The sequence below is a fragment of the Lepidothrix coronata genome, unplaced genomic scaffold (assembly GCF_001604755.1).
Source record: "Lepidothrix coronata isolate B3197 unplaced genomic scaffold, Lepidothrix_coronata-1.0 Scaffold15, whole genome shotgun sequence".
NCBI lineage: Eukaryota > Metazoa > Chordata > Aves > Passeriformes > Pipridae > Lepidothrix > Lepidothrix coronata.
The window spans coordinates 3,157,148-3,170,438 of NW_016690195.1; the positions used below are offsets into that span (position 1 = coordinate 3,157,148).

The 13,291-nt window shown below is 34.7% G+C and overlaps 1 protein-coding gene across 41 annotated transcripts in view; it reads left to right on the forward strand.

Moving 5' to 3' along the window:
* The window catches only part of RIMS2 (regulating synaptic membrane exocytosis 2), a 448,944-nt gene that overhangs the window by 133,601 nt on the left and 302,052 nt on the right, over positions 1-13,291 (forward strand). For 5 of the 41 annotated variants that reach the window (XM_017806476.1, XM_017806477.1, XM_017806492.1 and 2 more), the window contains exon 1: positions 1,094-1,676. The exons of 35 other annotated variants lie outside the window; for them this stretch is intronic. In XM_017806476.1, coding sequence (XP_017661965.1) covers positions 1,555-1,676 — 122 coding nt within the window. In that variant the 5' untranslated portion in view covers positions 1,094-1,554. Of the gene's footprint in view, positions 1-1,093; positions 1,677-13,291 lie in introns of those variants that run through there. One more of the 41 variants, XM_017806493.1, reaches the window with a different exon arrangement.

A 13,291-nucleotide genomic window follows, 5' to 3' on the forward strand; every position in this document is an offset into this window, starting at 1 on the left:
TGAGTCCTATATGTCTCTTTTAGAGGGGCCTGGAGATTAATTTGTTCCTTTTTTTTTTTTTTTAAAATAGTTGCCATCCTTCTGGCCAAAGAAGCCTGGATGGCTTCTCCCTTCTGAGCACATAAACACAACACTTTAATTAGCTGAAAGGTTGCTTATTCCCACATCATCTGGGATTAAAATTGCTTTCAGTGGAAGAGCTTTAATAATGGCCCTCCTTTCATGTTGGTTTATTTGGAGATTTTGTAATTAGTGCTAAGATGTTAAAAGCTGTGGATAGAAAATGAGATATTATAAAGAAAACCTTTGTAATTGTTATTTTTCAATTTGACAGTGATAGAATATATTCTGTACTGTTATATAATGTCATCCTCTGGCACAAGCATTGAAAGAAAAAGAAAGGAAAAATGTTTTGTAGTCAGAGCTACTTATTTTCTGTACATTTAATGGTATTCACAGTGCATATTATGTTGCAAAATCTCTGTGTTCCATTAGACGACTGATTCTGCTTCTTGCTCTTTGACATCCTATACTTTATGTGTTCTGGTACACAGGCTCCTAAGATAGTGGGTTTTCCTGGAAGTAGGCAGGTTTGGAACATCCTAAGAAGTGATCGATTTTTCTCGGTTCTATCATGGCTGATTCAGTGCAATAAACTTTTAAAAGACACTGAAGACTTCTCATTTTGAAATGCAGTGCATATGTATAATGCAGCCACTCCTTTTAGTAACAGCTCAAATTTGTGTAATAAATCATTGCCTTGATACTGTATGTACAGCACCTGACAGAGTGGTTATGTATAGAATGTATACTGTTCTTCAGTCATGAATTCATATTACCTTTAAATGTTTGCAGTGAAAAACCTGTTATCTCCTGTGAGGTATATTATAGCTTTTCAGATACGAGACAAAAGATCTATTGTTACAGTGTCAGTGCTACATGTTGTTTATTATATGAATAATATTTTTAGCGTGGTCTTTCTGCCCTTTAGAGCTGCCTTTATATATATAAAAAAATAAATTAAAAATTCTACATACATGGTCACGGATATTAGTCATTTTTCCAGGGGAGGGAAGGAGGAGGGGAAGATGCAGAAATCCTCCTCCTCTTAGACAGTAGTAACAGTGTGAGGATGCCTTGTCCTCATTTTTTTTACTTCTGAGATTTTATTGCTGGCAGCCAGATGTGCTGAAACTCCTGACGACAGCATCTATTCACTGCGTGTTTTTAATAGGCTTAGAGAAATATGAGTAGAGTACATGAAAGCAGCTCAGCTTCACACTTCAGCTGGGAATGCCCAAAAAGCTTACTGCTGTTTAGAATTCTTGCTACAGTCGGGAGAAAGCCGCACGGGTACTAAATCTTCTACGACTGAATTAGAAGAATAATGACTGTACAATTAACTATCAGCCCCTGCTCATTTAGGCACAGTTTTTACAGAGATCAGGAGAAATATGGAACTTGATTGGCATATTTGTATTTGATGGTGTGTACAAAATAGATGACTTTTAAGACAGGTGGTGAAGAAAAATAGAAGAGAAAGAAAGAGAGAAAATGCAATTTGAGACACTGCGCCAGGTCTGCAATTCTGTTTTATCTCATTTTCATGGGGTTTTCTCATCCCCTCCAAATATTTTACAAAATGATCTTTTTGGACAAACGTTGAACAACACTAGGTGAGTAGAAATGAAACATTTTTGCTTTATCATTTCTATTCTTATGCTGATGGTAATCTATTTGCATGCTTTTCAATAGGGTACTTTTATAATTGCACTCCTAGATATTAACATTTTTATGGTATCAGTGAGTCTGTTAGTGTTTTTATGTTTTATGTAAGGATTTACGTGAGAACTCAGTCTGCAGAAATAAAACCAGCAAAGATAGAATAAAATATTTAAGATGGTTATGTATCTTCCAAGTACATTAGCTGCCATTAGAAGCTAGCATTATTAGCTGTAATCCTTAAAGCATATTAAATATTCATAAACAAATTTGTCAGATAAAATGATTTCTATGTGGATATGGTAGTGAAAAGATTAAATGCTCAGAGATGTCTGTTTAACCATACATAATTTATTGGAAGATGCAAATTAGTAGTTCTGCATACCTTTTGCAAAATAGGCAGAAAGCAGTTCCTTATTTTTAGAAGATTTAGATTCTGCATGTGATGCTTTTCAATAATCTTTTTAACTAGTCAAATTATAGTTGATCAGTGGACGCCTTGCAGCAGGTCAGTCAGCTCTGTAGGCTATGCTTTTGTGAATAGCTGTTGTTTTGTGGGAATTAGAAATGATAGGGCAAAGTAGTTGTTTATCCGTGTGAGACACTTATTGAACTGGTTTCTTAGGATTTTTGAGGGGGTAAACTGAATTAATAATACCTCATTTCTGTGGCATTATTCAGTAAACATATATGGTACTGTCGTTTAGAACTTTTTCATACTTCTGTTAAATATTAACAGTAAAAATTATTAATAATTTCATCTGAAAGAGTGGGAGTGCAGGTCAGGGAGAATAAGAATCCTGTAGTTTTCTATAAAGATAGTGCACTGATGGAAACATTCTGGAAAAACAGTGGAAGTAATATTGCAGTGACTATATCCAGCATTTTAATCATCTTCTCTGTATCTGTGGGAGAAATCCCTTTTAAATGGGATATTATTTCTTAAATACAGTGATATTTGCACTTAATACTTCAGAAAACTGTTATAATTTTATTTCCCAGATTTTTTTTGATAAGAATTCCCTCCCTTACTGCTGATGTTTCCTTTAAAAATATTTTAATATTTATTTAATGTTACTGTTTTCAAGTTTTGTTATCTTGTTTATGAATTTCTAATTAGGCATGCAAAATTATGGAGGTAGCTTTAGCAATCATAGTTACTGTATGAATTAACATATTTTTAGATATATATGAAATCTGTATTCAAGGAGATTTTTCTTATATCCCTTTGCTGTACTGTGAAATCTTTGAAGCTCTACAAAATGGAGCAATAATTTATGTATTATCAGCTGTGATTGTAAAACTGTGCATATTTCCAAGTGCATAGTTTCAGGCCTGCAGCAACCAACAAAGCCCTTAGCAACTGTTCTAATCAGCTCCCATCCCCGTCCCGATTCTCTGCTTCTCTGGATCTGCATTTGCAGATCAAAGTGCATGCTTTTTGTAGATCAAGGTGCATGTTTTTTGTTAATTATTTTACAGGTAGATGTGCATCGTGCTTTTCGGTGTGTATTTTGCTTGTAGACTCGGGCAAAAGCTGCAGCTTCAAATCAAAAGACATTAGAGAACTGTTTTATTGCATTTGATGTGCCTGAGATTAGAAGTATATTTATCCTAGGAGACTGGCAAACAAGAAAGGATTGTTAGGAAATTGAGCCTCCTACTTAGTATGGGCTGTCTTATTTAGGATGAGAATAGTTCTGTTGTTACAAGGAGCAATATAGTGTTTTTCTAGGTATCAATGCTTTCAACCTCAAGAAAACTGTGCAATTTTTAACAATATGCAGCAGTAATTGGGAAAGACTAAGACATGCTTTCTCTGTCTTCTGACACTAAAGTTAGGTGAAAGTTTTTTAAGTTATTGAGTAAAAAGATTCCCTCTTCTGAATAAGTAACAGTATTTTAAATTTGAGCTTGATAAAAGGATTTTGAAGGAGTCATCTATTAAGTAGTCACTAAAAAGTCTCGCTTGCATTTATTTCAGAAGCTAGTCTTTTTATTGTCTTACTGATTTTAAAAAAATCTGTTGTATTTTTGTAATTAAATCAATGTCCTGTATATTATAGTTAGATTTTTCACTTAAAGTTTTGCATAATTAATCTAATGCACTTGCTAAAAACTAATTGTTCATGCATTAAGAGTTGATGTTTCAGAACTGTGGTAAGGAAAACATAAATACCTACAGCATGGAAGAGATTCTGCTTTGATGAGGTATAATGCAGTCTGTCTCTTTGGTCTTCAAAGTTCTATATTTTGTCAGACTAAAAAGACATTATTATTTTTTTTTAAGTTTTTTTTTTCTTTTCTGTTTTTATATCTAAAAGGTACAAGTCATAGTCCAGAAAGATAACAGCTGACATTACACATGGAATGATTAACTGCTGCTTACACAAAGTAATAATGTGAAGAAAACAGGTTAATGGATACAAATAGTACAGTAATAATGGAATGTAAAACAGAAAGTCATAGGAAATGAGGAAGTATACATATAACTGTAACTGAATATACATTCCTCCTAATTTTCACATCGTCTGTTCTTGGAGTTCTTGTTCTTCAGTTCTTCCAAAAGTTTTAGATATGCTGAGATTTTGTTGCAGGAAAAACAGATATCTTGGGCTTCACTTTCTGATATTATACCAAACATTGTCAGGAATTAAACTATTTTTCATAATTTCCCATAGAAACCATATATGAGTCGGGTTCTTATTTGCATAGTTTTTTCATTGCAGTAGCTGATGTGGGAGGATCCAAATAATATTAAGCTCCTTGTGAATTAGATTGATTTTACCATTTAAATGGGTTTAGTTATCCTCTCCAAACAGCTTCTGTTGGAGGAATATTGCACTTGAGTTCTTTTGCCGGGTATAGGGCAGCACTGTCCTGTAAGATACTGTTGAGAGTGTAAAAGAGAGAACTGCTTTACTGGGCCTCCCTCTTGTTCTTACACAGTTCTTTCTGACATTTCAGCTCCAGCCAGCTGAAGCAGTAAGAGCTATGATTTTACCTCAAAATTGTATTTCACCTGTGTTGGTGACTGTGGTGCTATTTCCCGTGTCATAAGTTACTTTCTTTTGAAAAATACTTAGAATTACCTCATGTTGAGAAGCCATAAGAACTGTTTTTCATTCCTAGCATTTGGCAAATAGCTAGTTAGTGGAATAAATTTTTCATGTGTCTGGGAAAAGAAATCAGGAGACCTTTTCTGAAAACACAGTATATGCTTACATTATATCCAAGTTTCAAAGCAACATCTAAAGGAGCTTCAGCTTTTTGAAGTCTAAAATTGTCTGATAACTTTTAGTGACATACTTTTCTTTCAAATAACAAAAGACTATGAAATATAGTTTAAAAATGTTTTAAAAACCTTTAGTAATGAGATAAGCTGGATTTTCTGATTGCCATTCTTCATTTAGTGTTTAGTGTACAAATACTGTGCTGTCAGATGCTCTATTTGTAGCAGCATGCTTTGAGAAGTCACAATTGCTTTGGGCAACATTCAGATTAACACATCACTGCATAATGGCAAGTGTCTTTTGTAACTAAAATTGATAAAACTGTACAGAGGAGTATCAGTCCAATTTTGCCATTGCAGTATATATTAAAAGCTTTTCTCAGAGAATGAAAAACAGTGGATTTACCTAAACTTGGTTTCTCACAAAATGTATTGCTACTTTTTTTTTGTTACAGCTATGTGAAAGAGAGTTTGTTGTTTAGGTTGGCCACACAGGGGCATAAGATAACTGATATATTCAGCCCAAAAACAGTACAAAGGTTCTTCAAGAATTCTATGTCTAACAGAGACTTAGGAATTGTCCATGTTTTGAAATTAGACACACTTAGTTAAAAAAAACCAAATTGTACTTTCTTTCATTAAATTAAACCCCAGTATTTTTAAAGTCTCTTAAGAATTTTTATGGTTTTAATTCCTTGGTAAGCGTCTTGTATATAAATACACTGATTTTCAGCAGGTTACTAGAATACCCAGAGCCTGTTTGTGAAACCAGATGTATACACTGAAAATATAATTTTAGCAGAAACATATGATTTATCTTAATTATTTAATTTTCTGCTTTCTTTTCTAAATATGCCTAGTAGCTATTTACTAACGCTCCATTTTATAATGAAGCCATCACATGATATCAAGAATTACTGGCACAGGCAATTGTTGTTTTTCATGGTGCAAGTAATGATTACTTTGACATTGAAGGAAAAAGATAATATTCTGTTCTTTGTTGGAAAAAAATTTTGTCAAGATATTTCTGTAGAATAGATTTGATAAGGTTTTTTTTCTGACTCTGTATTGGTTCAACAAAGCAAGAGGTTTGCTAATATTCTAAGAGAATGTTGCATTTTCAAATATTACTAGCCTAGTAGCCAAGGAGAAAACACCATAATGACGTTAGAACTGGGAGTATATTGTCCATATTCTGTCATGCAAAACTGAATATTAACTGAAACTGCCTTTCCTCAGTTTCAAAAACTAGCTCATTTATAGCTACCTTTAAAAATTAGGTTTGTTGGGATTTTCATGCCTGCTCCTTTTTACGTCCATGCTAGTTTCATAGTATCCTGCTTTAGTGAGTATCCCGCTTTCTCATTAAAAACCATGCAATGTTGGTAAAAAAATCCAGAAATTTTGTTTGTGTTCCTACTTTGTATTTTTCCCTTAATGACTTAAAGGCATAGCAAAGCTATTTCCTCCCCTTCTTCTTAACTGTTTGTGTCTTGCCTCAATCAGACCCAATCAGAATTTCAGAACTAAGCTCATCCAGTCCTAGATCTCTATATTACCTCAGAGAGGTTGTACATGTCAGATGATCCTCTGTGTTTTTTTCTTCCTAAAATTAGAGGCATAAGTCATATTCAGGTGAATCCCTATGTACACACACACACACACATATATATATATATATATAAACTTGCATAAAAACAAGGGGAAGTCTGGCAGCTGGGACAGCAAGTTGTATATAATGGGCAAAGGGAAACTCAGACAGCTGTACATTTGGTCTTTTCTGCACCTTTGGTATATGTCCCTCATAGAGCACTCTATGTGCTCTTCAGGTCTCACGTAAGTGCATCTAACTCTTGCTTCTCTGCAGACTTGCTTCTGTGGGACAAAGTGGGACTAGTAGCATGATTTTCCAAATCTTCTCATGTTTCTATTTCCATTGGAGGAAGCAACTGAACATACTAACTTGCCCCAAAGCTATTTCTTTCTGAGAAGTTCTGTAATCCATCCTGTCTTGGCAGCTGTTGGGTTTTAGGTTTGTTTTTTAAGTCCCTATTTCTAGGAAAAACCATTCCTGTAACATTCTGTTATAGATATTTTCAGAGACAGAAAAGTAGATTTCCTTACAGAACCATTTCTCTTCCCATCTCTTCCAGCTCTGGAGAGAGATACCTTCTGTTACTTCCACCTCAGTTGCTACAGATTTAATAAGGTGACATATGCTTCCTCCATGAATCTCACAGAGCTGTGGATATTTGCAGCCATAACAGGTTTCTCTCTATTCTCACTGTGCATGAACTGCTGTTATCCGATGATGGCAATAAAATCCTAGCTGGCATATGATCTTAACCTCCCACCAGGAAGAGAAAAGAGGATGGATCAGAGATGGATAATTTATCTCAATTCAGCTAGTATGTTAAATTCACAAATTTAAATAATCCTAAATTTGGAAATGATTAAACATGCCTTAAAACTTGATTTTTTTTTCCTCACCTGGGTGAGAGCAACAGAAATCTAAGCTATACTTGAGTTACCAAGTAAAACATTTTCTATCAGAACATGTAAAAATAATCTCTTTTCAGTCTTGAATAAATCAGATAATTCCTGTCATTCCACATATCATTCACATAAGATGTAGATATTAGCTTCTTTTTCTGGAATAAGAAGGAAGAGGCCATGATATTAAAAAATAACTATGGTTTTGTGTACTCGAAGTATTTAAGAGATGTATTGAATGAGGAGAACTCAGTATTTTATGCAAACCGCATGTTCCAACATCCAGAAATCAAGGTTGCTCGTCTCAACCCTTGACTAGGTAATAGGTATATTTGAGGATAGATTGAGCTGTGGTGACTGGAATAATAACTAGCCCCAGATATCCATTTTACTCTTCTTCAGGGTGCTGTCACTCTGGTAAAACTGGCATGAGTGCTAAGCAAGCCTGCTCCATACTGCCTCCACTGAGAGTTTGGTATATTGGTGTTCAACAAAGTCAATACTCCAGACTGTTTACTGTAGCTGGTCAGACTCATATTTAGAAAATATTTCATTTTTCCCACCTGTGTGGTCAAAAGTTCCTGGTAAGAGTCTTCACCAGTCCTGCTTCACTCACTACCAAGGATGTGAAAAAATCATGGAATCACTGAATATTTTGAGTTGGAAGGGACCCACAAGGATCATTAAAGTCCAGCTCCTGGCCCTGCCTTAGACAGCCCCAAGAATCACACCATGTGCCTGAGAACATTGTTCAAACACTTCTTGAACTCAGACAGGCTTGGTGCTCTGACCACCTTCCCTGGTGAGCCTGTTCCAGTGCCAACCAGCCCCTGGGTGAAGGACCTTTTCCTCATATCTTACTTCGATCTACCCTGACACAACTTCATGCCATTGCCTGTTGCTGGTCACCACAGAGAAGAGATCAGTGCCTACTCATCCTCTCCCTGTCATGAGGAAGTTGTAACTGCAATGAGGTCTCCCCTCAGTCTCCTCCAGGATGAACAGACCAAGTGACTTCAGCCGCTCCTCACAGGGCTTCCCCTCCAGGCCCTTCACCATCTTCATTGCCCTTCATTGGATGCTCTCTAAGAGCTTAATATCTTTCTTATATTGTGGGGCCCAAAACTGCACAGAGTAGTGGTTAACAGCACTCATGTAGTCCCTCACCTTCTTTACACTCCCTTATCTTTTTAGCTCTTTGTCTTTTGGGTCAGTAATCCCATGCACATTTATGGCACAATGTGCCTACTAATGACACTATTCATTTACCAGTTCAGGAACAGTAATTAGACTGCATTGTAGAAACATGGGGCTTTGAAAAGCAGAACCTTCCTTATCAGAATCAAGATATATCTTTGCTTTGTTCCTTGATAAGAGAAGTTCTGCTGTTGTCCCTGCCACAGATACTGATTCACTGAAGCAGTGGAATGGAGGAAGACAACTTCTGTTGGTGTGGGTCCTGATGTTTCTTGATTATTTTGTTCCCTTTTTGATCATTTGGGCATAGTATAATTCTGAGTAGGAAGACAACTGAAAGGGAAAACAATCTTTTTTGAACCTCTACTATCACATCTTACAGATGGACAGAATAACACAAATAACATTGGGATATTTGGCTGTGTAGGTCATGTTAAGTTGGGGAGAATGGAAGGAAGGAGTGTTGCAGTTACCCAGCTCCTTTCCTTTCAAGTGTGATGGAGATGCCCTACCAATTGCTAACTGTGAACCCAGCCTCCCTTTAGCCTTCTCAGGAATATACTCTTGATTTTGCACTATAAAGGGAGAATGAATGTTTAGTCATAGAAAACACTATGTTTTGAAATGGTTCAAGGAAGATTGTTATCTGGGCCTCGGGTGATTTACAGGGTTCTGTAAAAGGAATTAAAAAATATAATATTGGCCTCTGAAAAACTGGGAAATTCAAGATGAGTTTTGGAGGTAACAGCATCATTTTAGCTTTACCCTGAGCTAAAAGGTTTGAAGCAGAATTTGGAAGTATTTCAAGTCCTTGGCTTCACTTCAGCATGTGCTTTGCAATAGGAAGGAAAAGACAGCTTTCTGAAAGTTGTTTTTTGGGTTCCCCCTGTCATGTTTTTTTCTTTTAACCTTACAAGGAATAGATAGATAAATGAAATAAAAAAGTTGTGTATTGGAAAAATTTATCTCAAAGCTGTCTAAGTTTGACAGGGATTACAGATTGAAATGCTGAAACATTAATTGTATTTGTTTAATAATAAGAAATGAGTTAGATATCTTGTAATTCAGAGTGAATTTTTATGGTGTCTTTATTTAAAAGAATGAAATACATCCTGATTAATAGACTTTATCCTCCCTGCAATTTCTGAGTTATCTTTCTGATTAAGATATACTTCCAAATCCCCATCTTCTTGTATTCAAGACAATTTTTTATCATGAAACTTCACCAATATTTCGAATAAATAAATTTTTAGCCCTTGTCTCTTAGATAGTAATAGCCACATATATTATAATAGGAGCAGTAACCTGTAATTGTTAAAAGGTGTATAAAACTAAGTTGACAAGCAAGGTAATGCAATTATAATTGCTTTAAGATAGTTTCCCTATTAACCTATAAAATGGTATATAAAGTCACAGAGAAATGGCCTAAACCACAAAATTTTGTATGTGGTTTAACTATTGTGCACCAAAGATGAGACATTTTGACATGTATTATGTACGTGTATGTATTATGTACATGTATAATACATGTATTATGTATTATTGTCAGTAAATAACAACACATTTCAATATTAAATAAGCAGAAGAATAATGAAATTAGAATATGTCTTGCAAATTTTAGTATTTTTTTCTCTATGTAAGACATTCAAAATATTTTTAAAGTGATTTAAGGAGATGAAGAATAAAACATTACTAAAAGATGGAACCTCAGAATTTCAGGAAGACTTGACACTCCAAATCCAGTATTGATTTATTGTTTGGTCCAACAAAATATGTTTTCAAGTATAAATATATGCACATAACTAGAATAACATTAAAATTTTTGGCTGAAACAGGAAGTTTAAAATCTCTCCTCCCCGCTTACCCTCTCCACTTCTATACACCTCTCTTTCTCTTTCCATTTTTTGATTTTCCTAGTGTTATATTTTAGGCTGTTGCTCCTGTGTCTTCGGACTGCACTCAGAACAAATGCATTTTGCATGGATGTGAGGACCTCAGGGGTAGTCAATGTTTCATTCACTTAAGGACTTAATTTTTTTCACTGCTAATGGTAACATTGTTCTGCTGTAAAATTACAAGAACAATGAGTGTTTTAGAGAAGATTCAATTTTTATAGTTCTTCTGTACCACAATGACTCTAACATTGTTTGATCATTATTCAAATAACCTACAGTAAAAGCTTCTAAGTGCCCTGTTCTCAAGAACTCTTCCAGTAGGACGTGCTTCATCTAACTGTCATACTTTTGGAAGTTTTTGAAAAGTGTCAGGGAGGACAGAAAAGATTTCAAAACGCAGAAGAATTTCGATATTAAAAACAGAGCAATTCAAATAATTTATGTGCACAAAATCTTGCTTGTGCTTAACACATATCTTTAATGTTAAAGTTGCTCCTTTGTAGGGCACAGAATAATCAGGGTGTATAAGGACTACCTGCAACAGTAATTCAAATCTCTTATTTTAGAATAAAGCATGAGAAGAAAGTACAGTATTGTTCAGTCAAAGAAGTGAGTGGGTACAGAGATCTGAATTCTACACCTGCCACTGTCAACATCTCTGTAGTGCCAGAAAAATCATGTAAACTTCACAGCTGGAGTTTTATGGGACATATGTCACATTTAATACCTCATGGGAGTTTATGAATTTTAATTTATAAATATTTGCAAAGGTCTTCATTATCTTGGGTTTGTAAGTATATATAGGTTAAAGTACAAATCTTTTGGGAATTTAGGTTTCATCTCTAGATATTAGGACATGGGGCAGAGTAACTTAAATATCTTAGAGATACACAAGGATTTTGTGCCTTGTCCTTACTTGCACCCTTTGTCATACCAGCTGCAAATTGCTTCATATTACTAACTGGGTTGTTTCCTTACATACTGCCAGCCACACAGCTGATGTGTCCTCACTGCAGTGAGATAGTTCTTTCAGAAGTTTTTATTCTTAATATAAGTACTGAACATAATTTCTCAATTATGCATTCATATACAAAGAAAGCAAATGTGTTTGTATTTGCAAAGAAATTCTTAACAAGTGTGAGGATGTGCAGTAAGCATGTTTGATAGTTGTAGAATCATAGAACGGTTTAGGTTGGAAAAGACCTTTAAGATCATCAAGTGCAACTGTTAATCCAGCACTACCAAGTCCATCACTAAACCATGTCCCTAATAGACAATGACAATATGATATAAAATTTAATAAATTACATATATTACACGTATTCTAATATAATAAATATTATCTAATATACTGTATAATATAAATTGTAATGGAGATACTAAAAAATTGGGTAGCCAGACAAGACTCAGACTATCTCACAGGAATGCAGTAGTGTACAGAAATACCCTGTTTTCCTGTCAAGCACAGACAAAAAACTCCGTTAATTCTGCAGGGGGTGTTGTGTGGCCTTCTGGTAGTAAACTGGAGAAAAAACTACAGATCTGCATTTTTTGTGGATTTTATTGTTGGAGTACTTCCATGCAACTAATGCAAAGGGATTTTTACTGGATTCTGGTCTGTTGACGTAATCAGCTATGAGTAAGTTTGTATTTTGGAGTTAAAGGATGAATATAGACATAAACCCATTTCCTACTTACCTTTACTTGGGAAATTTTTAAAATAAACACTGGTGTCTAAATGCTGTCTCAATAATTAATTTTTTTTTAATGGAAACTATGCAAGATACATTAGTCTGTATTTCATTTTGATCATATATGGGTGATATCTGAACTGTACTTGTGTCATAAAGAGAAAAGTCTGTTGCCTATATTCACCTTTGATTGGAGCAAGTCAATATTGAAACAAGAGTTTAGATCAGATTGGGAACTAGTCTTAAATCTACTGCTGCTGCAGCTGAAGTGAGATGAATTAACTAAAGAGAAGAAAGAAAAATATATCTTTCAATAGGTCTTTTGCAATACATCAGCCTTACTTAAACTCTGGGAATTTCATTATAACAATTCCAAATTTGAAGTGATGTATTATTGATGTGATCTGGTTTTGTCTCCAGAAAATAATGTTAACTCATATGAAAATGTGTGGAAAAAGTCCACTGAAATCTAAGGAGTGGAACAGCCTGTGGGTAAGATAAGAAATGGAGTTTACCATATGGTCTTATTCACTGAGTTGCAGTTATTTCTGCCTCTTGCTTATCTGTACTATTTCCCTTCTCCAGCTTAAGAGAAAAAATGCTGCAAAATAATAGAATATTTTAATAACTCATATGTCATGTATCCCCCATGCAATGCAAAATTTAAGCTATGGCAATAGAGTGGAATATTTCATTATATCCTTGTACCTGAATAAGACATTGCGGAAACTAATTTCCTTCCTTGTTACTTTATATGGGGTTGAATCTCAATCTGTTGCATAAAAACACATCTTTTCTTGCTCATATCACTAGCTAAAACCAAACAACTTATCTTTGTTTCAGATTTCCAAATGATTTTGCACTAATGGCCATGGGTGGGTTTTTTTTAATTTTCCAGAGAAGAATGCACTACTTTAAGTTACGTAATCAAACCCAAGAGAAAGTAACATGTTCTCAGGCCAATAAAATAATTTCAGATTTTTTTATCAGCACTGTACTCAATTAGTCTATGTACTGAGCAGATCTAGAAAGAAAATTTTATTTTATTTGGACAGACTTTC